The sequence below is a fragment of the Micromys minutus genome, assembly GCF_963924665.1.
Source record: "Micromys minutus genome assembly, chromosome: 3".
In the NCBI taxonomy this organism is placed as follows: Eukaryota; Metazoa; Chordata; class Mammalia; order Rodentia; family Muridae; genus Micromys; species Micromys minutus.
Genome location: NC_137972.1, coordinates 28,012,267 through 28,036,341, shown reverse-complemented (window position 1 = coordinate 28,036,341; position 24,075 = coordinate 28,012,267). Strand labels below are relative to the sequence as shown.

Genomic DNA, 24,075 nt, shown 5'->3' with positions numbered 1-24,075 from the left:
ATGCACTTTATATGCATTACCCTTCTGACCATCAACCAAGATATGTCAAAAACTCTCCTGAGAAGAACTTTGTGCACATACACCACACAGGTCACCAACAGCTACTCACTGAGAGCAGTAAGAAGTGATCAGAATCTGAGCATATACTTGTACTGTCTCAGACCAATGGGTCAGTGCCAAGAGATGCAGTCCAGCACCACTCCCAGCAGCCTTTCCTTTGAAGGGCCTTCCCCATAGGTAAGCCAGACCTTTAACCAGGTCACAGAAAAGAACTTCAGAGCAATAAGAAAGAGGTTAAGTCACTCAGTTTATTAGAAATTTAGATTAAGAGAGAGGGACAATCTACAGTCACAAGTCGGAGGTATGGATGAACTGAGAGTGAGACATATTTAGCTGTCTTTATAATGGCAGATAACTCTGCATCTTTGTAAGTTACATTTTTTCCCAAAGGATGTAATTTACAAGGTATCAAGCTTAAAACTTGAAGTTTACTTAAGTGAAAATATATACAGGCTAAGCCCGCTTACTCATCTTGAAGTACCTTCTGTGACTTGGAAGATGGCTCAGTGAGTGTTTGCTGTACAGGCACAAGTCAGCATGGCCATGCATGCCTACAACTCAGCTCTGGGAGGGTGACACAGGATTGCTGAGGCTTGGGGGATACCAGCAGAGCTTCAGTAAGAGACAGTCTCAAAGGACTATGGCAGAGAAGAGAGTGTGACAAGCTCTGTTTCTGCTGTGCACACAGATGCACTCATTCAAGTAGACACACACACACACACACACACACACACACACACAGAGAAAAACAATTTTCCTTTATAAACAAAATTTTAAAATGGTTTTGATGTGATGCACTGTGTAGATTTAGAAATAAGTCAGAGAGGAGTGCTTACACATTTAAAATCAAAGCACAGACATCTGGCCTGAAACAAGCTGAGGTTTGACATTCTTGGGTACTGTCATTATAGGCAGTTCCATCTTATCAGCTGTGTTTCTTGAGTTTCAGCCCTTCCCACATCCCTTAACTTCTCTGTCTTTCTAGCCCGTCTCAAGTGTCTAAGCTCCTCAGAAGTAGAGACCACGTCTCAGTCCTTACTGCTTGGTACAAAAGTGATGCTGATACTTTCTGAGACAGAAGAGGCAGCTAAGTTCTGAAGAATCCCATCGTACAATTCCAACCTGGGTGCTCGAAGGCAAACAGGGAGCAGGTGAGTAGGTGGCACTGCAGGCAAGGGGATGCTTGCTTACCTGTGCTTGTCTCTGCATTTCACCTTTAAGATCATCAAAGTACGTGCTTTCTCCTTCATCATACTCTGCATCAAACAGCTCCTTCAGCTTTCTCTTCTTATTCAGATGCTTTTGTTTAGCACTCTCCTCCTCATTTGGGTCAGTTTCTTCCTTCACTTCTTCTTCCTCTATGTCTTCACTCTAGAGTTTCCAGATACAAGGGCAGGGAAGCTTATGAGGACCATTGTTTAGATAAACAAAGCAGATCTGTAACAATGTTTGAGCTACAAGGCTCTCTGTTATGATCATCACAAATAGACTTGGGGCTGCTCCAGGAGACAGCCAACACCACTGCTGTCATGTGTGAGAAATATCAAGTGTCTTCCAGCTAGATGCTCCAAGACACTGTTCAAAGTACTGTCAGGAACAAGAAGGAATTTTTTAAATGATGCTTTTAAGTTTCATTATTGGATGATGGCAAAAGAAACACAAATAAAAAGCATGAACTCAGTAAGTGACTACAGCACAGAGGGATAGTGGGAAACCACAGGCTGTACAAATGAGCCATCCATCTGCTGCCACTCTTTAGGAAGTCAGGACCTGCAGCTCCTAAAGTAGATCTCATCAGTACAAACTGACTGAATCAAGCTAGCAGAGGCTACATCACAGCCATACCTGAGTATCCGGGCCTGGTTTCCCCTTGTGCACGTCTCCAGTTTCTAAGTCTTCAAAGTCACCATAGAGCTCCTCTGAAAAAGAGCATTTAAAAGTCTGTTCTGTGACACTTGCACTGCCCAGCCGACCTGTGCTCCGCATTCCAAACTTCATCTCTGTTGCTCCCATCACTACGTAGGCCCAGAGTCTTAAGCTTACATTACTTTTTCACTATTTGCTTATGGAAAGTAAATAAACACAAGACTTGAAGCCTCCCTTAGCTCACCTCGCATTCACGTCTAATAGACACTGTGTGAGAAACGAGTGCAGCCTTAAAGGTAGCACTCCAAACCACTGTTATTCTAAGTGTGAAGTGTACACATCACACACTGTGCCCTGGGGAGAGCTAAGATGACTTAAGTATAGGGGCTCAAACCAATACTGAGCTCATAGCAAGAGCTCGGGATGTCCTCTTTAAATCAGACAAGTTAAAAATGCTTTTAGAGTGGTGGCATTTACTGTTATTAAAATATTCATATAACAAACAGGAAGCTCTTACTTATAATTAAAAACTATAAAATATAAGCATAAAACTAGAGCCATTTTAGAAATTTGCACACTGAAAAATGAAACAGGGCTGCTGACACAGCTCAGAGACCAAAGGTGCCTCCTACCAATTGTCTGCTACCAATGAGAGGACCTGAGCTCAATCCAGGACTCACCAAACTCCTAGAGGTTGTCTGTTCTCCACACACATGCTAGCCATGTAGGAACTTGACTGTGAGTCCTAGAATCCATATAAACACTGGAGGTCTGCAAACCCAGTTATTAGGGAGGCAGATCCTTCGGTACTGCTGGGCAGCCAGCTTATCACACTTAGTAAATTCAGGGAAATAAGACATCAGGTGTAAAACAAAACAAACAAACAAAACAACAAAAAACAAATGGGATGTCAGCATTTGAGGAGCACCACCTGAGAAATGACAACTGTCTTGTCTTGCCTAAAGAAGTGTGTGCACACTCAAACATACAAAGAAACACACAGCCCTTACTTACCGTCTTCTGCTAAGATCTTGGCTGCATCTTTATCGTCTTCCCATTTCCCAGTCACAAAGCAGTCTCTGATACTGTTCATAACCTTACACAGAAAAATCAGCATTTAGTTCATTTACACTAAACAACTATTTTTGAGAAATGATAGCAGACGACGATTTGCCTCTCTTTCTCAGGACATTTCAAGCTGGCCCTGCTGGAACATACCTATAACCCCAGTACCTGGGCTGCTGGGGCAGGAGAATACTCAAGCCCAGCCTAGACTACACAGAGCTCTAGGCCAGCTCAGGCTACACAGAGCCTGTCTCAAAAATTAATAAGAAAGTAAATGTGCACTTTTGTGGACATATTCATTCTACATAAGTGTGTGAGAAAATTTCTAGAGAAAGTAGAAACATCATGTATAGAAGAGTCATGTACCAAAGTGGTAAGGGACATGCTCCCAGAATATGTAAACAATTCCTACAACTAAATGTCCAAATTTTGAAAACAGGCAAACAGTATGAACAGGTATATATAAAAAGACAGCAGCAATCACCTGAAATGATGCTTGCCTGCATTAGCTGTTTGGGAAATGCAAACAATAACATGATATGACACATTTCACAGCTTCTAGTGTAGCTAAAAATCAAAAAGGTAGATAAAAATAATTCTTGGTGAAGACATAAATAAATCAAGCCCCACAGATACGGCTGGTGGGAATGAAATGTGCACAGCTGTTTGTACAGCTTTTTATTAAAGAATGGAGAATGTATGAGGGAAACTTATTTTCTCTAATCTTATCAACAGGCACTAACACACTGTCCTGATACAGTTTTGTTCATGACACTGAGATAAATAAGATGAGTAATAACACAATTTTTCTAATTTCCTGGGAAATTATCAAAGAATAAACATTAGGTTCCTTAGCCACCTTTCCGTGGGGGAGGGGGGGATCACTTCTTCCCTTTCCCCATTCTTCTACCCACTGGCAGCCATCTGCAAAAGAATAAGCCTAATTCTAGACCTGAACCCTCTTCATCTGGGAAACATCCCTGCCTGCTATATCTAGTCTTCCCTTCGCCATATGTGCAGGCCAGTTCTATGTCAACTAGACACAAGTACTGAGGAAGAGGGAGCCTCAGAATGCTCCTACTGGGTTATCCCACGGGCCAGTAGTACCCTTTCTAGATTGAGAGCTGATATGAGGGCCCAAGTTGCTATGGTAGTGCCACCCCTGGGCTGGTAGCTGGGTACTATAAGAAAGAATGCTGAGCAAGCAATGAGGAGCAAGCCTCTGGGCAGCACCCCTCCATAGCCTCTGCATCAGTCCCTGCCTCCATGTTCCTGCCCTGACCTCTCTGGATGACTGACTGTGAACTATAAGCTGTTTTATCACATCAGCGGGAACCCCAAAACAACAAGTAAACTTATACACGCAGTTTTAAATGAGTAGAGAAAAAATTTCAAAATGTTAATAGGTCATTCATAAGTAGTAATTTTAGCAACATATGTACTTTTTAAACTTTCCTGTTTTCGATAAGTACCTTTTACTTGACTAGTATTTTCACTAAGACAAAAATGTTGAGGACAACCCCCCCGCCACCCACCACACACAGAGTTTCTATTTACAACAAACTCTATAGGTTTCTCATTCTCCTTTAAAGTCCCGAGTTGCTTTTGATCGTGGTGTTTTATTCCCACAATAGAAACCCTAAGATACCATTACCCTTGCTCCCTTCCAGTTACTATCTGTAAACACAAAGGCTAGTTTAGACCAAAACCAACAAACATTCTTTGATTTTGAGACACCACTGCTAGGTAAGTGGCTTCCTCCCTGTACCATCCCCCAAATTCCCTTCTCAAACTGTCAGCATCTCCACACCCACTAGGCCTAGCTCCATTACATGGCTTTGGAACCTGTTTTCTTCAAGAGCCATCTTTAACTAGTGAGACACTTTTTGTTACTTTGACATAGCTCGTTGCTATCTCTGAACCCACAGGCCTAGCTCTTGACCATGGGTTGGGAGCCATTTCTTCCTGGTCCAATTATACAACTCATCCACTAATTTTATTTGCCCAAACTCAGGTCATACATCTGCACTGGACCAATCTAAGGAAGACTAGATTATCACTTTCAGATACATAACCAAGGAAAGAAATTCATACAACCAAGCAAAAGAACCCAAACAAAAAATGACACGAACGGCCATGGCAGCATGTCTCCCATCAAACCCAGTAGTCCTATAGAAGTGACCTCTGATGAGAACCACCTATATAGACTCCAGGACACAGAATTTAAAGCACAATCACAAACTGTATCAAAGAATATTCAAGAAATTTAAAGAAGGCATGAACAAAAACTTCATTAAACTCCACAAGAGTAACAATGAAACCTGAGTAATAGACAAGAAAATTCAAATACATGGATGAATGATAAAGATAAATCACAATTTTTAGAATTCAATAAAGAGAAACAGTGAAGTGAACACCAGCTGAAATGAAGATGGAATTTAAAAAAAGCCTCAATATCCTGATTAGAAAGCTGAAGGGAGCCTGGCAGGTCACACGAATCAGAAGATGGAACGTCAAGAACTCGAAGATAAAGCAGAAGAGCTGGGTGAAAGAAGCCAAGAATATAAAATGATATTAAAGCACAGGAAAGGGACATTCAGGAAATGTGGGGCACTATCAAAAGACCACATCTTCTAATTACAGGCATAAATAAGGGGACAGAATCCCAAAGCAATGAGAGACCAGATCTTCAAAAAGATCACAGAAGGAAATTTCCTACAAATTAAGGAAAGACACACACAAGCAGATACAGGAAGCACACAGAATGACAGGGCCAGAAAAGAAACACCTCACATCGTATCAGAGTCAAAATACTCACGCTATAGAACAAACAAAAAACACTGGAAGCTGCAAGAGAGAATACAAGTCTTCTGTAAAGGAAAACCCATCAAGTAATACCTGATTTTTCAAAAGATGCTCTGATCCTGGAGCAATGCACTGCTAAGGACCACAACCACCAACCAAGACTACTGTACTCAGCTAACAATCTGCCATAGCTGAGAAGAAAAATTTTAGGCTGATCCAAAAGTTCATTTCCAAAAACAGCAAAAAAAAAGCTAAACAGAATATCGGAAGAAATACTTTAAATTAAAGAAGGAAATTAACAGCCAAGAAACTCTAGGAAGAAAACAAAGCTAAAATTTAATGAAATACAAAGTATGGCTAAGAACACAGAGTAGCAGAAAAAAGCAACAAATTGATGCAAGCTACAGACACCTTTTTAATAATAGCTCCAGTCATAGCCTAACCCTCCAAAAAGACACAAACTAGCTGAAAGGATTAAGAAACAAAATCCATTCTTTGGCCTAGCTGGAAGAAGCAAGATGAGAAAAGGAACGTCATCCTTTGGAAAGTGTCACAATAAGATGTACACGCTGTGCTGCCGCTGTGGTTCTAAGGCCTGCCACCTTCAGAAGTCAGCCTGTGGCAAATGTAGCCACCCCACCAAGCACAAGAGAAAGTATAACTGGAGTGCCAAGGCTTAGAGACAAAACAGTACCAGAACTGGTCCCATGGGGCACCTAAAGATTGTCTACCGCAGACTCAAACATGGATTCTGTGAAGGAACAACACCTAAACCCAAGAGGCCAGCTGTTGCAGCATCCAGTTCATCTTGAGGATTCAGTCAGTCATAAATAAATGTTCTGGTCTAAAAAGAAAGAAACCCATCCATCAGTCATCTACAGGAAACTCAGCTTTAAGGAAGTGAAAGGATGGAAAGACGTGTCCCAGGAAAAGGAATCAAGAAGCAAGCAGGCATTGCCACCATGTTATCTGAGAAAACAGACTTCAAACTAACCCTATCAGAGGAGACAAAGAAGGGCACTTCATTCTAATCAAGGGACCAATATCAGGAAAAGATCCCATACAGCAAACTCTGCTCTATGAGACAAACCCAGAGCCAACACTATCCCGAACAGAGAAAAACTGGAAGCAATTCTATTAAAGGCAGAAAAGAGACAGAGCTACCCACTATCCCCACTTTTTCAATACGGTACCTGAAGCACTACAAGAGTGTTAAGTGAAGAGCCAGAAATTAAAGGGATACCAATAGAAAAGGAAGTGAAATGGTTCTTATTTGCAAATAATATACATGAGATCCCAAAAATTCCACCAGAAAACTTCTAAAACAAGCAACAATTTCAGCAAAATGGCAGAATAAAAGTCAACTTAACAAAAAATCGGTAGTGTTCCCATACACCAAAAACACATCCACTGACAAAGACATGGTCACACTCCATTAATCATGGCATCAGTCAATAAAATATATTGGAATAAACCTAACCAAGGAGGCAAAAGACCTTTATAATGAAAACTTCAAATCAAGAAACAGACTAAAAAGTGAAAAGACATCACGTGTTCATGAACTGGTAGAGTTAATACTATGAAAATGACCATCTGACCAAAAGTTATTTACAAATTCAATGCAATCCCAACGAAAATAATCACTACACTCTTCACAGAAATAAAAGTAAAATCTTAAGATTCATATAGAACCAAAAAGATCCCAGAGAGCCAAAGCAACCCTGAACTTTTAAAAAAACATTTTAAATGCAACAATGCTCTCACACCAGTAGCTGAACATTTCCTTTCCTTTCCACTACAACACAAGTTCAAAGTCCAATTAAATTCAGAACCAGTCACTGCTTGTATGCAAGATACAGTCACTGCTTGTATCCTCTGATACAGGAAATTATATGCTACAGAAACAAGAACCAGTGACTGAAGTCAGAATGTGGATGTGAGGGAGGCACGGGGATGCTAGTGATTGTGCGTCCGGGGCATCCAGATGCTAGGTAAGCACTGAGACACTTCCAGCTGATTCTTTCCAAAGTCAACAGACCATCATTCAGCATTACCTCCTCTAAATCCCAATCACGAGGTGCCTCCACAAGAAATCTGGAGCAGTCCAGAGAGTCAGCCTTGTGCTTACACCCTCTATCTGGCTGGCTGACTCGGAATAGCCCTCCAAGCTCTTCTGAGGTGTCTCCATCTTCATCTTCATTATCATCTGTCACTAAAGAGAAAGATGAGAATAAAAACTTCAGTCCTAGAGGACTCACTGCCCTTCATTATAGTAGACATGTAGTATCCCTGGCCATTCGCCCACTAAGAGCCAAAAGCCCAAAAAGCCAAAAATCTACCCCTAATGTGTCTGGAAAACTTATCCTTTTGCAAAGCAGCAGCAGAGACCATGGAGGAGTGAAGAGTATTGAACCCGGGGAGGAGAAGCTATTTAGAGGCTAAGCTCTTACAGAAGATCCTCTATGCAGAGCTCCCTTAGAATTTCCCATCACTAAACGTCTAGAAACAAAATCTAAATAAAAATCACTCTCCAATTTTCTTATTAAAGAGCAACTTATTTCTGCATTTCTTTCAAAAAGAACTTATAAATAAGCTTAATAAGTTATAAAGATAAGTGAACATAGAGGAAGAGAACACAGGGCTCTTGTTCTCACATGGGGACACCTGCCATCATTCTAACACTAAATTTAACAGACAAATCTCATCAAGGACTTTAAATGACATAATGAATGACAGTCTCATCAAAATTGCCAAAGTACCTGAGGAATATATGTCTTAAGACCAACTTATGGTCCTTATGACATATTATAAACATCTGCAAAAGCCAACAAAGGCTCATCAGGTAAGGACGTTTAGCACACAAGCCTGGGGACCAGAGCTGGATACTAAAAACCCATAAAAAGGTGGACAGAGAACCAACTCCATACAATGGTCCTCTGGCCTCCACACATACACTTGGCACCAGTGCTTCCCCACATCATAAATGTACACACACAACACACACACACACACACACACACACACACACACACTGCTAGTAAATAAAAAGTTTAAAATATGTTGTAAAAATGTCTGGTAAATACATAAAAGCTGAGAGCCAAAGATCATGGAGGTCAAAGTCTACTCTCAGTCTCCATGTCAATGGCCTCTGTCCCTTTTCAAAAAGTACTCTAAGAACCTAAACCATTGTGAGCTCTAGAGTCCTTTACCTGTCCCATAAATCAGCTTTCGAAGATTTGGAGCTGCTTGTTGCTGCCTCAGAAATGCCTCTGCTGCTTTTCTGGAAAGGTCTTCCTTCCACTTGAGGGCACCTGAAAAAAATCAAAAGCCAGTGACATATATATGCTCACTGGCCCCTGCCTCAAACTCCAAAGTTCACTCTCATTTTAAAACATGTTTATAATGTACTTCAGTAGTTAACAAATCCAAAGAGCAGACTCAAAAATGTAAACATCCTGTTAATAACAATTGTCTGAGTTCCAAATTTATACTAGGAGCTAACTCAGTTTAAGGATGCCTGGCACTTCTATGGAGTAACTACCTGATGTTTCTAAAGAGGTGCTATTTTCCTCCTTGTCATCTTCTTCCTCTTTGAGTAAATTTTCAATGTCGCTGGTCTCATCAACCACATCCTCCAACTCAAGTTTCTGTCCACTGTCTCGCTGAGGATCTGCAAGCTTTCCCCTAACCTCTTTGTCTTCTGAGTCTTCTTCCTCTGAACTGAGCTCAGATTCTTCAGACTCATCTTCAGATGGAAATGCCTCTTCGGCTGTACAGTGACCAGAATCAGAAGTGGTGAGGGCTGCTTTTCTCACTGGGGAAGGCTTCTGTGCATCCGTATGGTCCCTCCACTGGTGTGCTGCTGATGGTCTTGCCCCACTAGCTCCTCCAACAGAGCTGGATTCCCCAGCGTCCCTCTCTCCTGTGGAGGCCCCATCAGCACTGCTTTCATCTGCTTCCTCTGCCTCCTCCTCTCCCCCAGAGCTCCTCTCGAGATCGTCATCACTATCAGCAAACGCTGGCAAATCTGCCTCACTGTCTTCTTCCTGCTCCTCAAGTTTTTGTCGTTTGTGTCCCCTAACAGTCATATATTTACAGCTGCTGCTTTTAGCACCTTCCTCCTCTTCCTCTTCCGCCTCATCATCACTAGAGCCATTTTCCATCTCATCATCTTCAGACATTTCTTCTTCATCTTCACTCTCTTCATCTCCAGACTCATCTTCTGTGTCTCCAAAAATGGCTTTCCGACGCACTCGGCCTGTTTCCACATCCACCTGCTTTTCCTCTTTTGGCATCCACAGCCTATATTTCAGATAAATAAAAACCAATTCAAACTGTGAAATAAGTAGCTAATGCAAAGAAATAGGAGACTAAGACAGGAGGGTTTAAGATTCTAGTCCTGCCTGGGCTCAGAGTAAGTTAAGACTTCGTGTGACACTCAGTTACTTAGTGAGACTCTGCCCCCAATTAGAAATTTAAAGAAAAAAAGGATTAGAGTGAGAATCTGTTGGTAGAACTCTGGCCCAGCCTGCGTTCATAACTTAACATTTACCAAAGAAAATGGAACCATCATACTCCCAAAATAACAGCACTGAAAATTGATGGCAAGTACTTAAATAATTGATAAATAAACTCACAGCTCCCTAATGACACACTTGCAAAGCATTAACAGAGCATAGAGACCCTTGTAAGAAATAAAACAAATTTCTATTTTAGAAAAAGTATTCAAAGGGAAAGTTAGTACTTAGTACATCTTCAAACCTGATTCTAGGTCCAAAGGACAATGTAAGCCTGGGTCACCCTACTGTGTCAGAAAATACTATGCTCATACTCACAGATTAATGGGGTGTGCCTAAAAAACACAGGAGACCCAGCACTGAGGGGCAAATCTGGGACAATGTAAGCGCCAGAGAAAAATTACAGCAATGGGAAGGTAACACATAAAACAAAACCAAAGTCAGTCAATTGTGATACAAAAATCAAGCAGGCGGGAAAAGCCTGTTGTTAAAGAATGGCAGCTGGCCAGAGTTCAGAGCAGTGCTCTATGGGTCGGCTGACTCAACTTGTGTGTGTTGCTGAGTTTGTAGAGTATGACACAAGCTGAGGAGATGCCTCAGCAGTTCAGAGCACTCAATGATCTTACAGAAGACATGGGTTCAGTTAGTTGGCTCAGAATCAGAGATGTTAAAGCTATGAGATAGAATTAAAACAAAACAAAGCTATCCAATGTAGTCTTCCATATAAACTATGAAACCATCAATTATAAAAATCTAAAGTATACCATAAGACAGTACCTAAGTCAGAAACACAAATAACAAAATGACTATATAAAAAAAAAGCATAGACAAAGAAAATGCCCACAATATTTAAATTATAGGTTATTTGTTATGTATACGTGTGTGTCTACAGAGTTTATGTATACAGTGAGCATGTAAGTGGCAAAGGCAGTCAGAGGGTGTCACAAATCCCCTGGAACTGGAGTTACAAGTATCTGTGAGGCAACAGATGTGTGGTGAGCACTGAACCCAAGTCCTCTGCAGAAGTAGGAAGTGCTCTTAACCACCAAGCCATCTCTCAAGCCCTGGGAATGGTGTCCCGCCCTTAAATGTACCCTTTAATCTTTCATATCACCATTTTAAGCAATAAGGCACAGTATAATAAATTATACTGTGCAGTTTATCATTTTCATATTGGTTATGAGGCATGAATGAGAACAAAAGTCAATGGTCAGCAAGCACCCACTAAGTATAATGGCAAACAAGTATATAAGCTCCCAATCCAGGATGAAAAATGAGCCATGTTAGTAGACACCTACCATGGTAATTAAAAAAAAATTATAAAAGACTTTCAGAGACAAGGCCTTTGGAGAGAACCCGAAAAAAAAAAAAAAAAAAAAAAAAAAAAAAAAAAAAAATCTAGCTACTACTCTAGAATTTCAGTCTCTAAAAGATATCCAAGTGGTCTCCTAGAAAATTAAAAACAATCAATAGAAAAGTGAACACAGTATTAGGAAAAGTGCCAGTAACACAGGTCAGTGGGTCACTGGGTCATTGGGTGAAAGTACTTGCTGCCACGCCTAACTTTCTGAGTTTGATTCCTGAAACTGACACAGTAAATAGAGAACCAACTCTTAACAATCTGCTAAATAAATGTTACAAACAAACAAACTTAGGAAAATGGTAGGCCTACCCTTGATTATCTATATCTTCTGACCCCAGAGGTTTTGAATCAGAGAAAAGTGTCACTCTGCTTGAAGCCATCTTAGCATCGATACTGGCTTGGGTGGAGATGAGGCTCTGGACCAGTTCATGTGTAGGGCCTGTTTCCTCCTGTTAAAGCCAGGAAAATGTACAAATGAGGAAAGCAAAAGGATTCTGGAAGCACACTGGTTTCATCATTTCTCATCACAGGCTAAAGACAGCTCAGCAGTTACAACTGCATACTGCTCATGCGTAAGACCTGAGACTTCAGTTTCTAGCACAGCACCCACACCAGAAGTTCACAGCCACCAGTAACCCCAGCACCATCGGATCTGACATCTCTGCCTTTGTGGCCATCTGAACACATACATGAATCCACACATATATATAAACAGACACACAGACACAAAAAGTAAAATTTTTAAAATTATAGTTCTAGAAACCTTTCTCAAAAAAAAAAGGGAGAGAGAAGAAAATTCTTGCGATAAAGCCTAATGTTGATCCCCAACAATGTGTTTCTCGAATTCATGCAATACATCAATCTAACCTAAGGCAAAAACTATTTTAACTCGGTAAGATTACATTTCAAAAATCTAACAAAAACCTAAAGTTCCTATCACTCCCAAGACTCAGAAGACTATAGAATACAGGTAGAACACGGTACAGCCACAGTTGTCATGAACTGACAGAAGCTGTGCTCTTCACAAGGTGGAGCCTGCCAACATTCTCACTAAGGATAGGGCAGGGTTCTTGAGGCCCCATCCCTCCCAGGGGAGCAAATGGCAGGAAAGGCTGCTGAAGGGGGAATCTTTGGTTTTTATTTATTTTATTTTTTGTCTGTTTGTTTTTACAAGTAAGGGTGTTTTGCCTGCACATTCTCTTCCCTGTACCACTTGCACGCTTGTAGGCCTGCAGAGGCCAGAAGAGGGCATTAGTTTCCCTGGAACTGGAGTAACAGTCAGTTAGAAGCCACCATATGGGTGCTGGAAAGGTCCCACATCCTCTGGTAGAGGAGATAGTGCTCTTAACTTCTGTAGTCTAGGTCAGTAAATAACTCCAAACCTATTCTCATGCAAATAACTCTAATTAAATTCAGTGGGTCATTATAAAAAAAATGGCAGGAAAGGAGAGTGGCTAGTAGGGAGGGAAGCAAATGTAAGAAATGCTAAAATTCAACACATACACAAGCCAGAACTAGTCAGAGTTGGGTAAAACATGTCAGCAAGGAGGACAACTTACTGAAAAGGTATCCACTAGGGGTGAGGGAAGAGAAGATAATTGGGCTGACAGCTCAAAATATAATGTACACATACATAAAAATATCAAATAAGGATTTCAAAACAAGAAGAGTATCTCAAACTTCTTACACACAAACCTGACTCTAACCTAGAGAAGTTCAACAGGAAAAGATAAATAACAAAGGATGTTTAATAAAGCCTCAATAAATCACTATTTTATATCTACCTAAAATTATTCATAATATATGCAAGTACATGTATACATATCTTAAACACACATACACGATTAAAAATCTTAAATAAGTATGCCACACAGTCTGACACTGTTCTTCACAGGAGTCACAGACTATCCAACCAAACCCCAAAACCCAGGATGAAAAATTTCCACGAGTGGTTGGTCAGAGGAGTCCAAGTGACTCCCAAAACAATACAGGCCACTGCTGCTGCCCTTGGTTGCTTCTCAGGTTGCAGGTACCTACTGCTAAAGATACTACATACTTAGGACACAGAATTCAAAGGATTCAAACTGGATCCAACCTGAAAGCTACTTACTGAGGTCTAGCTTTCATAGTACCAAAAAATACTAAGCAAATCAAGGAAAGGAAGCAATGAATAGTCCTACACAGGTGTGATGCCAATGAACCCCAACAAAAACCAATGTGGCAAGATGTCCCCAAAGGTGTAATACTGGCACTCATGTCTGGGCAGTAACCAACAGCTGCCTAATTGGACTTAAGGCCTGATCGACTGGAGGGAAACCACGTCTGGTACTGGCAAGCTAACCAACTAGGGGCTAATAAGTCATGGATCATAGAGGACTTACTACTACCATGTCACTAGACCAACATGACTATCAACTGCATTCTAAAACGTATCTTTGTCCCCACAGATAAGGGCAGCTATCACACCTCATCAAAAGAGTCTCTCTTTATAGCAAATCGAGACCATTATAGAAAGCTATAACCGCCCACAATGCCATTCAACAAATCAACATGGTGGGGAGCCCAGTCCCAACAGATATGTCTATAATATATATCCACAACTCCTGACCTACTATTCAAAGGATACCAAATAAGAGGGTGCAGAGGAATTTTTAAGAGCCTGAGTACAGTTCTGTGGGTAAGATTTTGTTTCCTAGAAATGACAGGGAGGCTACAGCTCTGAAATATCAATAATATGGCTGCCTAATCAAAAATTGAACAATACCACCAATAGACACACAATTGGGGGGCTCACATCCCACTAATAACTTACCTAGAGATGAGTCCCTAATTAATTATCCCATACGAAGTGGTCAGCCCTAAACTCACATATACACAAATACCATCAAATGGATTCAGTTTTACTTGTATATGTATATTTACACAAGAATATATTTATAAGCAACAACAATAATCAATAATCAAACAAAAAGAGGCCACATATTTAGGAAAGGGGGAATGGAAGGGGCTGGAGGAAAGAGGAAAGGGGATATGATTTAATTAATTTTTGTTTTTGTAAGTTATAAATTAAGAATAAGATACCACCGATTACACACACACACACACACACACACACACACACACACACACACACACACACACACACTGTAGACTAGAAAGCACTGCAGCCTTGCAGGAGACCAGTGCTGACAGGCATCACGCTGTGCCAACAACTGCAAACTTCACATCTGAAGAGCATGAAATACAGTATTTTTATTTTCTCTTGGTACAGTGGAAAGAAAACACCTTTATAATCAGTTGTTTTATCAGAAACTTGAATTAAAAGAAAAAAGCTCAGTAAGGAGAAAATGAACATGGTATCTGATAAGAAAAGATTTGTAGAGAATAATCCAAAAGAGAACACTGCTTACCACTGCCTGGAAGCCATGGCTGCCACCTAGGTCAACATAGACAGCATCTTTGTCATACAACACACCCCCAACTCCAGAGAGAGGTGCATAGACTAGCTTCTCCTTCTCATTCAAACAGCGCTTCTTTTGCTGTTCCGGAAGAGCACAGGGGTCTGGGAGAAAACTGACATCACTAGCGACAAAATCTCCTACACCTGGAAGACAGAACCCAGGAAGGGACTTGACAAGAAGCCAAGCATTCAAAACAGTGTCAACTATTGGAAAAGCATTCCTGCGTTTGAAGGCTTGAGGTAGGACCCAGGAAAGGCACCACTAGTCAGTAGACCTTGCTAACTAGATAACACTGCACTCACTCAACACTTCTGGCAGACGATGCACAGGTGGGTATTTTTAAAAACTCCAGAATATGGCTCCGCCTTGTTTGGTAATGTTTCTGTGTTCCGACAGGTGACAAATACTGAGGGCTTTACAGTAGACAATACCTGGCATGTGGATCTGGCTGTTATTTTTCAGGTAGGCTCCTCGTAAGTAACCGTAGAGAGATACCTTTCGGTCACATTTGATGTTTGTGCGGATATCCTCAGGGTTTGTCAAATCTTCCATCCTAGAAAATAAAATATGATCACATGGCAGGAACGTAAAAAATACATATACTTCTCTTCAGGTGTTGGCACTCCTGTTCATGGGCTGAGAGCATGGCTCAGCGGTTCAACGCTGGCAAGCACATGACGCCCAGAGCTTAATCTCAAGCACCACAAAACGGAGTCTTATTCCTCAAGCACATCATTCAGAAAACTGCAAAACACAGAAACAAGGAAGCATGGTCCACACTAGAAAAAAAGCAGCAAAAACATGACTGCTTCCACCTGGCTCCATACGTGATGCACTCCACAAGGCACTTCTAAGGGAGAAGATACCCTCATGGGGTCAAGGAAAAGCGGAGAACATATTTAGAAAAACAAACAACCAAGTAAGACAGCTGCTGAGTGACTGGAGCCCTAGACACAGGGATACAAATGTTGTTTTGTTTAAAAAAATAAATAAATAAGTCAGGTGACAATGCTTTAAAGCCCAGCACTCAGTACGCAGAGGCAGGTAGATCTCTGAGTTCAAGGCCAGCCTGGTCTATAGAGCAAGTTCCAGGACAGCCAGGGCTATACAGAGAAACCCTATCTTGAAAAAAACAAACAAAACAATAAAAAGGAAAAACAAAAGAACAATGCTGAGACCCAACCAGAGGCTTGCGCTAGCCCTCTATGCACTGAACTGTACCCCAAACACTGTAAATACTTCAAATTTACTCTACAAAGCATTGCATCTTCCAATGACAGCATGCAATAGGTACTGTCCCTGATCTTTCTTAAACCTTAAAAAAGTTAAAAAGAAATACACAGACTGGGAAGAAAAGATATTTGTATTTTACCTGTCTGCCAAGATGTAAGGGTGAGAAGTTTGCCATGTTAGTGGCCTAAACTTCATAACTGTAATGAATCTGCCCAGGTTGTGAATCTCTTGGTTCTGATACTCTCCATGTACCATTCCAGAAAGGTAGAATAGTTTGGCACCCTAAAAGTTTAAAAAAAAAAAATTAAAAAGTAAGAATAAGTGTCAATTAAACCTATGTCAATACCATAAAAAGCAAGGTCTTTAGAAGTTACTGTCGTGGTGTTTTCAAAGCTGGCTGCTTTCTTCAGGACTTGTCATGAGAAGGCCTCACAAAGCAAACTTCTCTCAGTTAAACACTGGCATATGTGGAGAAGGCATTGAGGTTCCTGAGCAGAGAAAGGATTTTGTGACCAACAGGCCAGAGTAGTACAAAAAGGAGAAATGGTAGGTCCTGGCCTTTAGCTAGCAGAAACTTCTGAAACACTGCCAAACCATGCCTAGTAGCATACATTGCATGTGCACAGAAGCAAACGAGGTACACCAAGAGGCCCTGACAAAGACCATGGGGAGGAAACAGGCCAAGGGCTAGAAACACACAGAGGAAAATTCTAGAATTTATGAACAGTTCTTTGTTCTGGCTACTTAAAAGTGATAGGACCCAATAATAATGACTCTCTTCCTACCGGGTAGACTTCCGTCCAGAATCTGTGCTTTAACCTCTTCTTTGTCTTCTTGAGTTGCTTGTTATGCTTGAAGGAGTCTAAATGGGTGAGAACTCCCATAACTTTGGGAAAGCCATGTACTTGACAGATGTTTAGAAACTCAAATGTCTCCATTTCAAACCCAAAGCTGGCATCTATAAGCATTAGCACCTAAAAACAGAGCACAATGTCTCACAGAAGCCATGAAAATACTCCATCCACACCAAGATTCAGCAAATTACATCATGCCACTCTCTTATTTTCTTAAATATTCAAAAAAAATGTTTCAAAGGTATTTCCATTAATATTCATGTTTTTAAAATCACAAAATTATAAAATTATAAGTATTGCAGTCATTTTAAAAACACAAGAGTTAGCAAGCTCATTCTATATTGTACCAAGAGTAACACTTAATTAGCTCCCAAATTTAAATATACCTATATTTAAAATCAGTATAGGCTGATGTGGCAGAGGGATGGCTGGACAGTTAGAGCATTTGTTCTTACAGAGGACCCAGGCTGGATTTCCAGCACTCACATGGCAGCTCATAAAAACTCCAGTTCCAGGAATGCAACAGCCTTCTCTCACCTCTCCAGGTACCAGACATGCACACGGTGCAGATTCACACGCAAGCCAAACCGTTCATATACGTAAAATAAAATAATCTTCACACACACACACACACACACACACACACACACACACACACACACACACACACACACACATTTCTGTTATCCTGCCATGATAGGCTAAGAGACATTTAAAAAAATAAGTATTGAAAACCACCAGTTGGAAAACTCAATTCAGGCTCTATGGTTTTCTTGAAATTAGTACTATATAGACTTTCTATTGATAAGGCCTGCCCACTTCACCCTACCATAATCATTAAGAATAGAAACCCTGTGGAATGTACAAGTTGCTGGGGGGAAGCGGGGGAAATCATCAACAGTCTTACCCAGCTAACCCCATGAGCTACAATGGCTAACTGCCAGTCAAGTTATGTTCACCACTCAGATGACCAACTGCTTTTTGATTAAATTTGAGGTCAAGAGCATGTGGCTGGGGAGATCATAGGCTCTCAAGGAGAATCTACTACTGGTGTTTTGTTAAAAGGACACAGTGTCAGGCTGCCTTCTAAGTAGTTATATTTAGCAGGAGACAGAGACATGGAGATCTCTGAGTTTGGCACTAGCCTGGCATATGTAACAGGTCCGAGGCCAACGGTTAGGGCTCACAGTGAGACCCTGAACTAGGAATCAAAAACAAAAACAAATTGATTAGTCTGACTCTTATCCGAGATTCATTTTGCAAACGGTGGTAGTCATGGCTCATCAAAGCAACTATAGAATGCTTTGCCTTAAACAAGACATCAGTATTACTGTATCACCCTCTCCACAGCTCAGGAATACTGCAGAAGACAGGGTGAAAAGAATGTTAAAAGCCAGAAGATGGGGAAGAGTGTACTCAGGAACTCACGGTGACCTGGACAAGACTGAGACCATCAGCATCTCTTCATGTACTATGGGTAGTTAATGGATGCTGGGAAGCCAGTGTTCCAGCAAACAACCCTACTCACATAAGCAGTCATAATTAAACACAGTGGGTCAAATAAATCCCTAACTAAATAGATATAAAGTCATCTGCCAAAGTGGGTGGCACACAGCTTTGATCCAGCACTCAGGAGGCAGAGGCAGGTAGATCCCTGAGTTTGAGACAGAGGATGGAGAAGCTACACAGAAGCCCTGTTGCACAAAACAAAACACAAAACTAAAAAGGTATCAAAGGGGTCTAGTTGGGACGATTTCAGTAGGAGAGGGAGATGGTAAGGGATAATGAAAGATGGAAACCAAGTTCTGTGTACACATGTAGGAAGTTATCACACAGTGAAACAAAGAATACTCTATATAACAAAACTTATACTTAAAAAGAAAAGGGGATAGAGATTCCAGATCAATCCCAGCTCTTGCCTTTAATCCTAGCCCTCAGGAGGCAGATTTCTGAGTTTGAGACCAGCCTGGTCTACAGAGCAGTTTCAGAACAGCTAGGACTACACAGAGAAATCTTGTCTCAAAAAAATAAATAAATAAATAAATAAAAAATAAATAAATAAAGGGTTCATCCTTAAACAATTATGGGATGGGAGCCTCAATTTCATCATATGTAAGGTACTCATAATACCTGAATGAGGACATTTGTGAGTATGTGAACTCAATTTACAGAAAGCTGTTAGCATAGTTCCTAAGAAGCATTCAAGAAATGGCAGGCATTGTGTGAACAAGTATGTATGTGCATGCATGTGAATGTGTGTATCAATATAATCTGGTCTTTGTGTGTGTGTGTGTGTGTGTGTGTAATATATATACTAATCTTGTCCATTAGTTTCTCACCCTATGCTTTTCTTTAGGTTTTTATAATGTGTTCATCAGGCGTATTCCTTTTTTTTTTTTTGATAGTGTCAATGGTCACCATAATCTTAACCACTTCTACTCTATCTTTCCTTAATAATCACAAGTATTTCCTGCAAATGAGGTAAATAACCCATCACATAGTCACACTCTCCACTGGGAACCCAGGCCACCTTTATTGACTTACCAGATCTGCTACTTTAGCTAGATCAATCATTACGTTGATGTCACACCCACACTCAATAATGGTAAGTCTGCGCTTTTTACCTGTAAGTACAGGGATGAAACTTTTACTTTTTAAAAATCCTGAAAATCCATTAACTTTGTAATACTCATGTTCTTAACTGTATCCAGTAAAAACACATATACCTTTACAGGAATATAATAATTCATTTTTATGGCCACAACTGTCAAACTAGTATCAATTCCACCCTGGTTACCCTGCATTGGTTTCTCCTTAATTTTAAAATACAAATTGTACCCAGAAAAAGATATTTAAAACATATAATCCTAGACAGACCTTATAATTAATGACCATGATCCTGATGAACTACAGGCCTCTCTCTGTCTCCATCACATTTTCTTATACTCTCAATGCTAAACACATCATTAAACCTAACCTAACAGTATGTTCCTGGAACGGTCATATGTCCCTGTACTATCACTAGAAATACAGTGATGGAGGACATCCTAAAGATAGAGATGCCCTACTCCATCCCTTCTTTAACAAGGCATTTCAGTGTCTACCATTACCATCTGGAGAATTTACCTCATTTACTCTCACTAAAGCACACAAATTCTAATCCCTGCACTAAAGACTCCAGAGTTCATCTCTATGAGTTCAAGGTCAGCCTGGTCTATATACCAAGTTCCAGAAGAACCAGACCTACATAGAAACCCTGCCTCAAATACAAAGAAAGCACACAAATTCCCATTAGAGTACCTTTGAGAAGGAAAACAGATGTGTACAGTATATGAGAACTCACTTATTGTTAAATGAATGTGCTCCTAAGCCTTTCCAAGAAGCACACTTGGCAAAGTTAACCAAGCAGTCAGACTGAGGAGGTATACATCAACACTAGTATGTGTAAAAAGTTACCTTTGAAGTTATAGGCCATTCCGTAACAGCAAACATGTGGTAATCGGATGTAATGATATCAGTGTTATAATTTCTGTTTGAGCAAACAGCAATACCTCAGGCAACAATACTTGTCATACCAGTCTATGCAGCGCTTCCTACCTGACACAATTGTCACAGGGCCTCTGATCTCACTCAACTTCTGTCTGGTAAAATTCCGAATCAGGCATCGTATCAAAGTGCTCTTTCCAACTTTTGGAGGCCCCATCACCACCACCACTATTGGCGGGGGCTCCAGTGGAGTTCTGTCAACCACTGGGATGTGATGCTTTTTTGTCTTTAGGTCCTGAGTCCTATTTGTTTACAAAAATTACACAAAACAGTAAGTTTACTTCCAAAACACAAAAGATGGTTTTAAGTACAGATGGCATAGAGAACAGAAAACACACGAATACAATTAACTTTATTTTAACTGGTTAACTTCTACCCCTTTAAAAAGTATTCTTCAGTCAAGATAAAACAGACGACTAAAAAATAAAGTTCATAATCAAAGATATCATAAATGAGACTGATTTGGCTTTAATGTTTAAGAGGCAACCATAGTGACAATAAGTTAAACACAAGTCGAGGCGTAGGAGATAAAATAAATGTTCTATCAACTGGCTATTTAACTTGTGTCCTGAATCTGTTTTCTTATCCACAGATGAGAATAATTCCTAACTTCTTAATGCTGTAAAAAGATTTCAATTAGGGAATGTTTAAAGAAAACTGCTAGCTATATATCATTATCTCCCTAAATACAGCAATTTTAGTATTTTACATTAAATGAAAATATATGGGGGTAGGGGAGGGGAACCACCACTTTTATTGCCACAGAAATATTTAACATTTAGGAGATTTTTCTGTGATCTAAATTTTATAAAATCTTTTTTTTTCCCTCTTGGACAAGGAAAATAGAAAGTGGAGGGGGAGAGAGACAGACAGAAAAAACAAAAGAAAGGAAGGAAAAGAAAAATATAGGCAAAGAGAAGGTGTTAGGGGGAAAATACTTCTTTGGCAGAGTTCTGACATTTTAGGAAAGCCATATAGCACACCTCCATCCTTCAGACCTGAACCAGACTCACAAGATAAATGCCATCTAAGAGAAGCTCCTACTACTTAATGAAATGAAATACGCAGCAGCTCCAGGCGAACATACCTGTGAAAGGACCTAGCCATGCGCACAGCAGACTGCACTGCGAAAGCTTTGGGGTTTCTCTTCCTGGCATCCTCCTCATCTCCAAGCTGTAGATCCTGCAGGTGCCGTTTCTTTTTCTTCTCGGCTTTAGGCCCACTGTGCTTCTTTCTGTGTTTCTTGTGATCCTTGGCCTCCATGGTGGCGATTTATCAACTACAAGTAAGTCTTACCTACATGGAACAGGGTAGCATGGTGGTGGGAATATATTATAATCAGGGTAACATGGGAGGTCAGTAATTTAATTGACTTGGTTAAGTGCTGATGTATTTGTTCTCCAAATAGAGGTAGAAAATGTTTAGCCAGTATCTTTCAAGTTCACTTCTCTTTCTTACACCATAAAGTATAAGAGTTGCCAGCACCAACACTATGCTTTTTATTAAGTTTTATGTTTAAGCCATAGACACTATTCATTTTTGTGATGACAGAAATATAGTCTATCTGCGGTTCTCAATACAGTAGCCTTGTTAACTACACGTGGTTACAGAGAATTTCAAGCGTACCTTGGGAAAATAAAAACAATCTTAAGTTTTAATTAATTTTAAAGTTAAACTGCCGCATGTGGCTATGGCCTGTACTATACTAGACAGCTCAGGCTGAAGTGGCTTTTTAATTTAAACGAAAACAAACCTAAAAGTTTAAAACATCAGAACAGTGCTGGACAGACCCGCCTCGCGGCAGCTGGAGGAAGCACATTTTCCCCTCCCCGGTGCGCTCCTGTTTTTGCTGGAACACGCAGCAGAGCTGGGTAAGACCCTCCCTGCTGGAGTGACCCGCTCCCCGCCACATCTCAGAATCCCGCACTGCACAAACCAACTCCCTCCGCACTCCCTGAGCACTTCTCCGGCGGTTGACAGACTTGCCTTCCAGCCCAGGAGCAGCTTAGGAGCAGCCGATCAGGAGGCCGGAAACCGACCTCACCGGGAATACGACTGACGGCACCCACAGGGCTCGCGAAAGCACTCAGACTCACAGCAGCAACCGCTCACGCCCGCAAGCACGACACCGGAAACGGAAACTGTCCTGCGCTTGTACCCATCGGAGGGAAACGAGTAAGGGAGAGAGAATAAAACCCCGTGGACGGACGACTTTCCAGGGGAAAGCCGGAAGTAAGCGCTTGGTTGGCTGAGAGTTGCGCAGGCGCACTTTCCGGTTTCGCCGGGATTGCGCTCTCCTTGGAGTCCCTCCGGGAAACCTGTCCCAGACACTCTGGAATCCGTCTCTCGGCCAGCGCGGCCTGGCTTCAGATGGTCAGCGCGGCGATGTGTCCTGGCCTGCTTATTTGAGTACCAGAGGAACGCTGGAAGGCCGCCTGAGTCATCGCCAGTCCCAATTCGAAAGCTCTGATTCTCGCTGCTCCACCGGCTACGGTCCAACGGGCTACAGTTCACTATCAGGGCTGACAGAGCTGTCCTTGCGTTTTTTAGCTCGCTACTGCCCTCTTGTGCCAGGATCGACGGGCTAGGGTCAGGGTGCTCCTCTATACTCCTGTAGGGGACTTTTTCTCAAGTCTTACCTTGCCATTTTGTGTTCCTGTGTGTCTGTGTCCGTATGTGTTTGTGTTGTGTTCAGCCTTGCGTTCCCCAGGACTCAGTCCAGTCCCTCCGGAGGAAAAGTCCTCAAACGCCCCCCCCCCCCCAGTCCCAGTTCTTTGCTACAGCTATGCTGGACTCAAAACTGAGTTCTCATCTCAAGGAAAATAAGACCTTTTTTTTAACCAAATATGAGTGACTGCGGCCTGGGAATACGGATTCAGGTTTCCACAAAATGACAACATTCATGCAAAACAACTCTCACCTCAGTGAGCCAAGAGCACGGGTTCAGGTTTCCTCAAGCTCTCCTGTTTTGTATCCTTTAATAGCACACCAAAACAAAACAGCTGTAAAGGTTCATGTGGAGATTATGAAACAAAATCAAAGGGTTAGCAATTTACAGTCTGTGAGGTCAGCCCTCCCATTTCTCTTTCCCCATCCTTTGACTATCATTCCAGCGACCATCATTCTAGCCTTTCTGCGCCTTCCAGAGCAACGCCCCAATTTTCGCAGGAGGTAGTTTTACAAAAGACTACTTTGCCCTTCACCATCAACAAAAAGATTGGGATGTAAGATCAGACAGGACAAACGGTTAACGGAGGTGCCTGCTGAACAAATCAAACCTCCCTCAGTCCCAACCTGTGACAGGG

At 41.3% G+C, this 24,075-nt stretch overlaps 1 protein-coding gene and 1 pseudogene across 2 annotated transcripts in view; one reads left to right on the top strand and one right to left on the bottom strand.

Annotated features, from left to right (window-relative positions):
- BMS1 (BMS1 ribosome biogenesis factor) overlaps positions 1-22,893 on the bottom strand; it is a 34,616-nt gene extending 11,723 nt beyond the window's left edge. Inside the window, exons 1-15 of the mRNA XM_080914843.1 lie at positions 22,757-22,893; positions 21,858-22,066; positions 20,822-21,012; positions 19,769-19,848; positions 17,156-17,344; positions 16,510-16,652; positions 15,569-15,690; positions 15,087-15,280; positions 11,986-12,125; positions 9,338-10,098; positions 9,006-9,107; positions 7,851-8,008; positions 2,941-3,022; positions 1,906-1,979; positions 1,252-1,431 (exon numbers count right to left, since the gene is read on the bottom strand). Of these exons, the coding sequence (XP_080770969.1) occupies positions 1,252-1,431; positions 1,906-1,979; positions 2,941-3,022; positions 7,851-8,008; positions 9,006-9,107; positions 9,338-10,098; positions 11,986-12,125; positions 15,087-15,280; positions 15,569-15,690; positions 16,510-16,652; positions 17,156-17,344; positions 19,769-19,848; positions 20,822-21,012; positions 21,858-22,033 (2,592 nt within the window). The 5' untranslated portion in view covers positions 22,034-22,066; positions 22,757-22,893. The remainder of the gene's footprint in view (positions 1-1,251; positions 1,432-1,905; positions 1,980-2,940; positions 3,023-7,850; positions 8,009-9,005; positions 9,108-9,337; positions 10,099-11,985; positions 12,126-15,086; positions 15,281-15,568; positions 15,691-16,509; positions 16,653-17,155; positions 17,345-19,768; positions 19,849-20,821; positions 21,013-21,857; positions 22,067-22,756) is intronic.
- On the top strand, positions 6,315-6,608 carry LOC308418513 (large ribosomal subunit protein eL37-like; annotated as a pseudogene). The gene has a single exon. The product of its transcript is annotated as a large ribosomal subunit protein eL37-like (transcript).
- Positions 22,894-24,075: the final 1,182 nt, after the last annotated feature.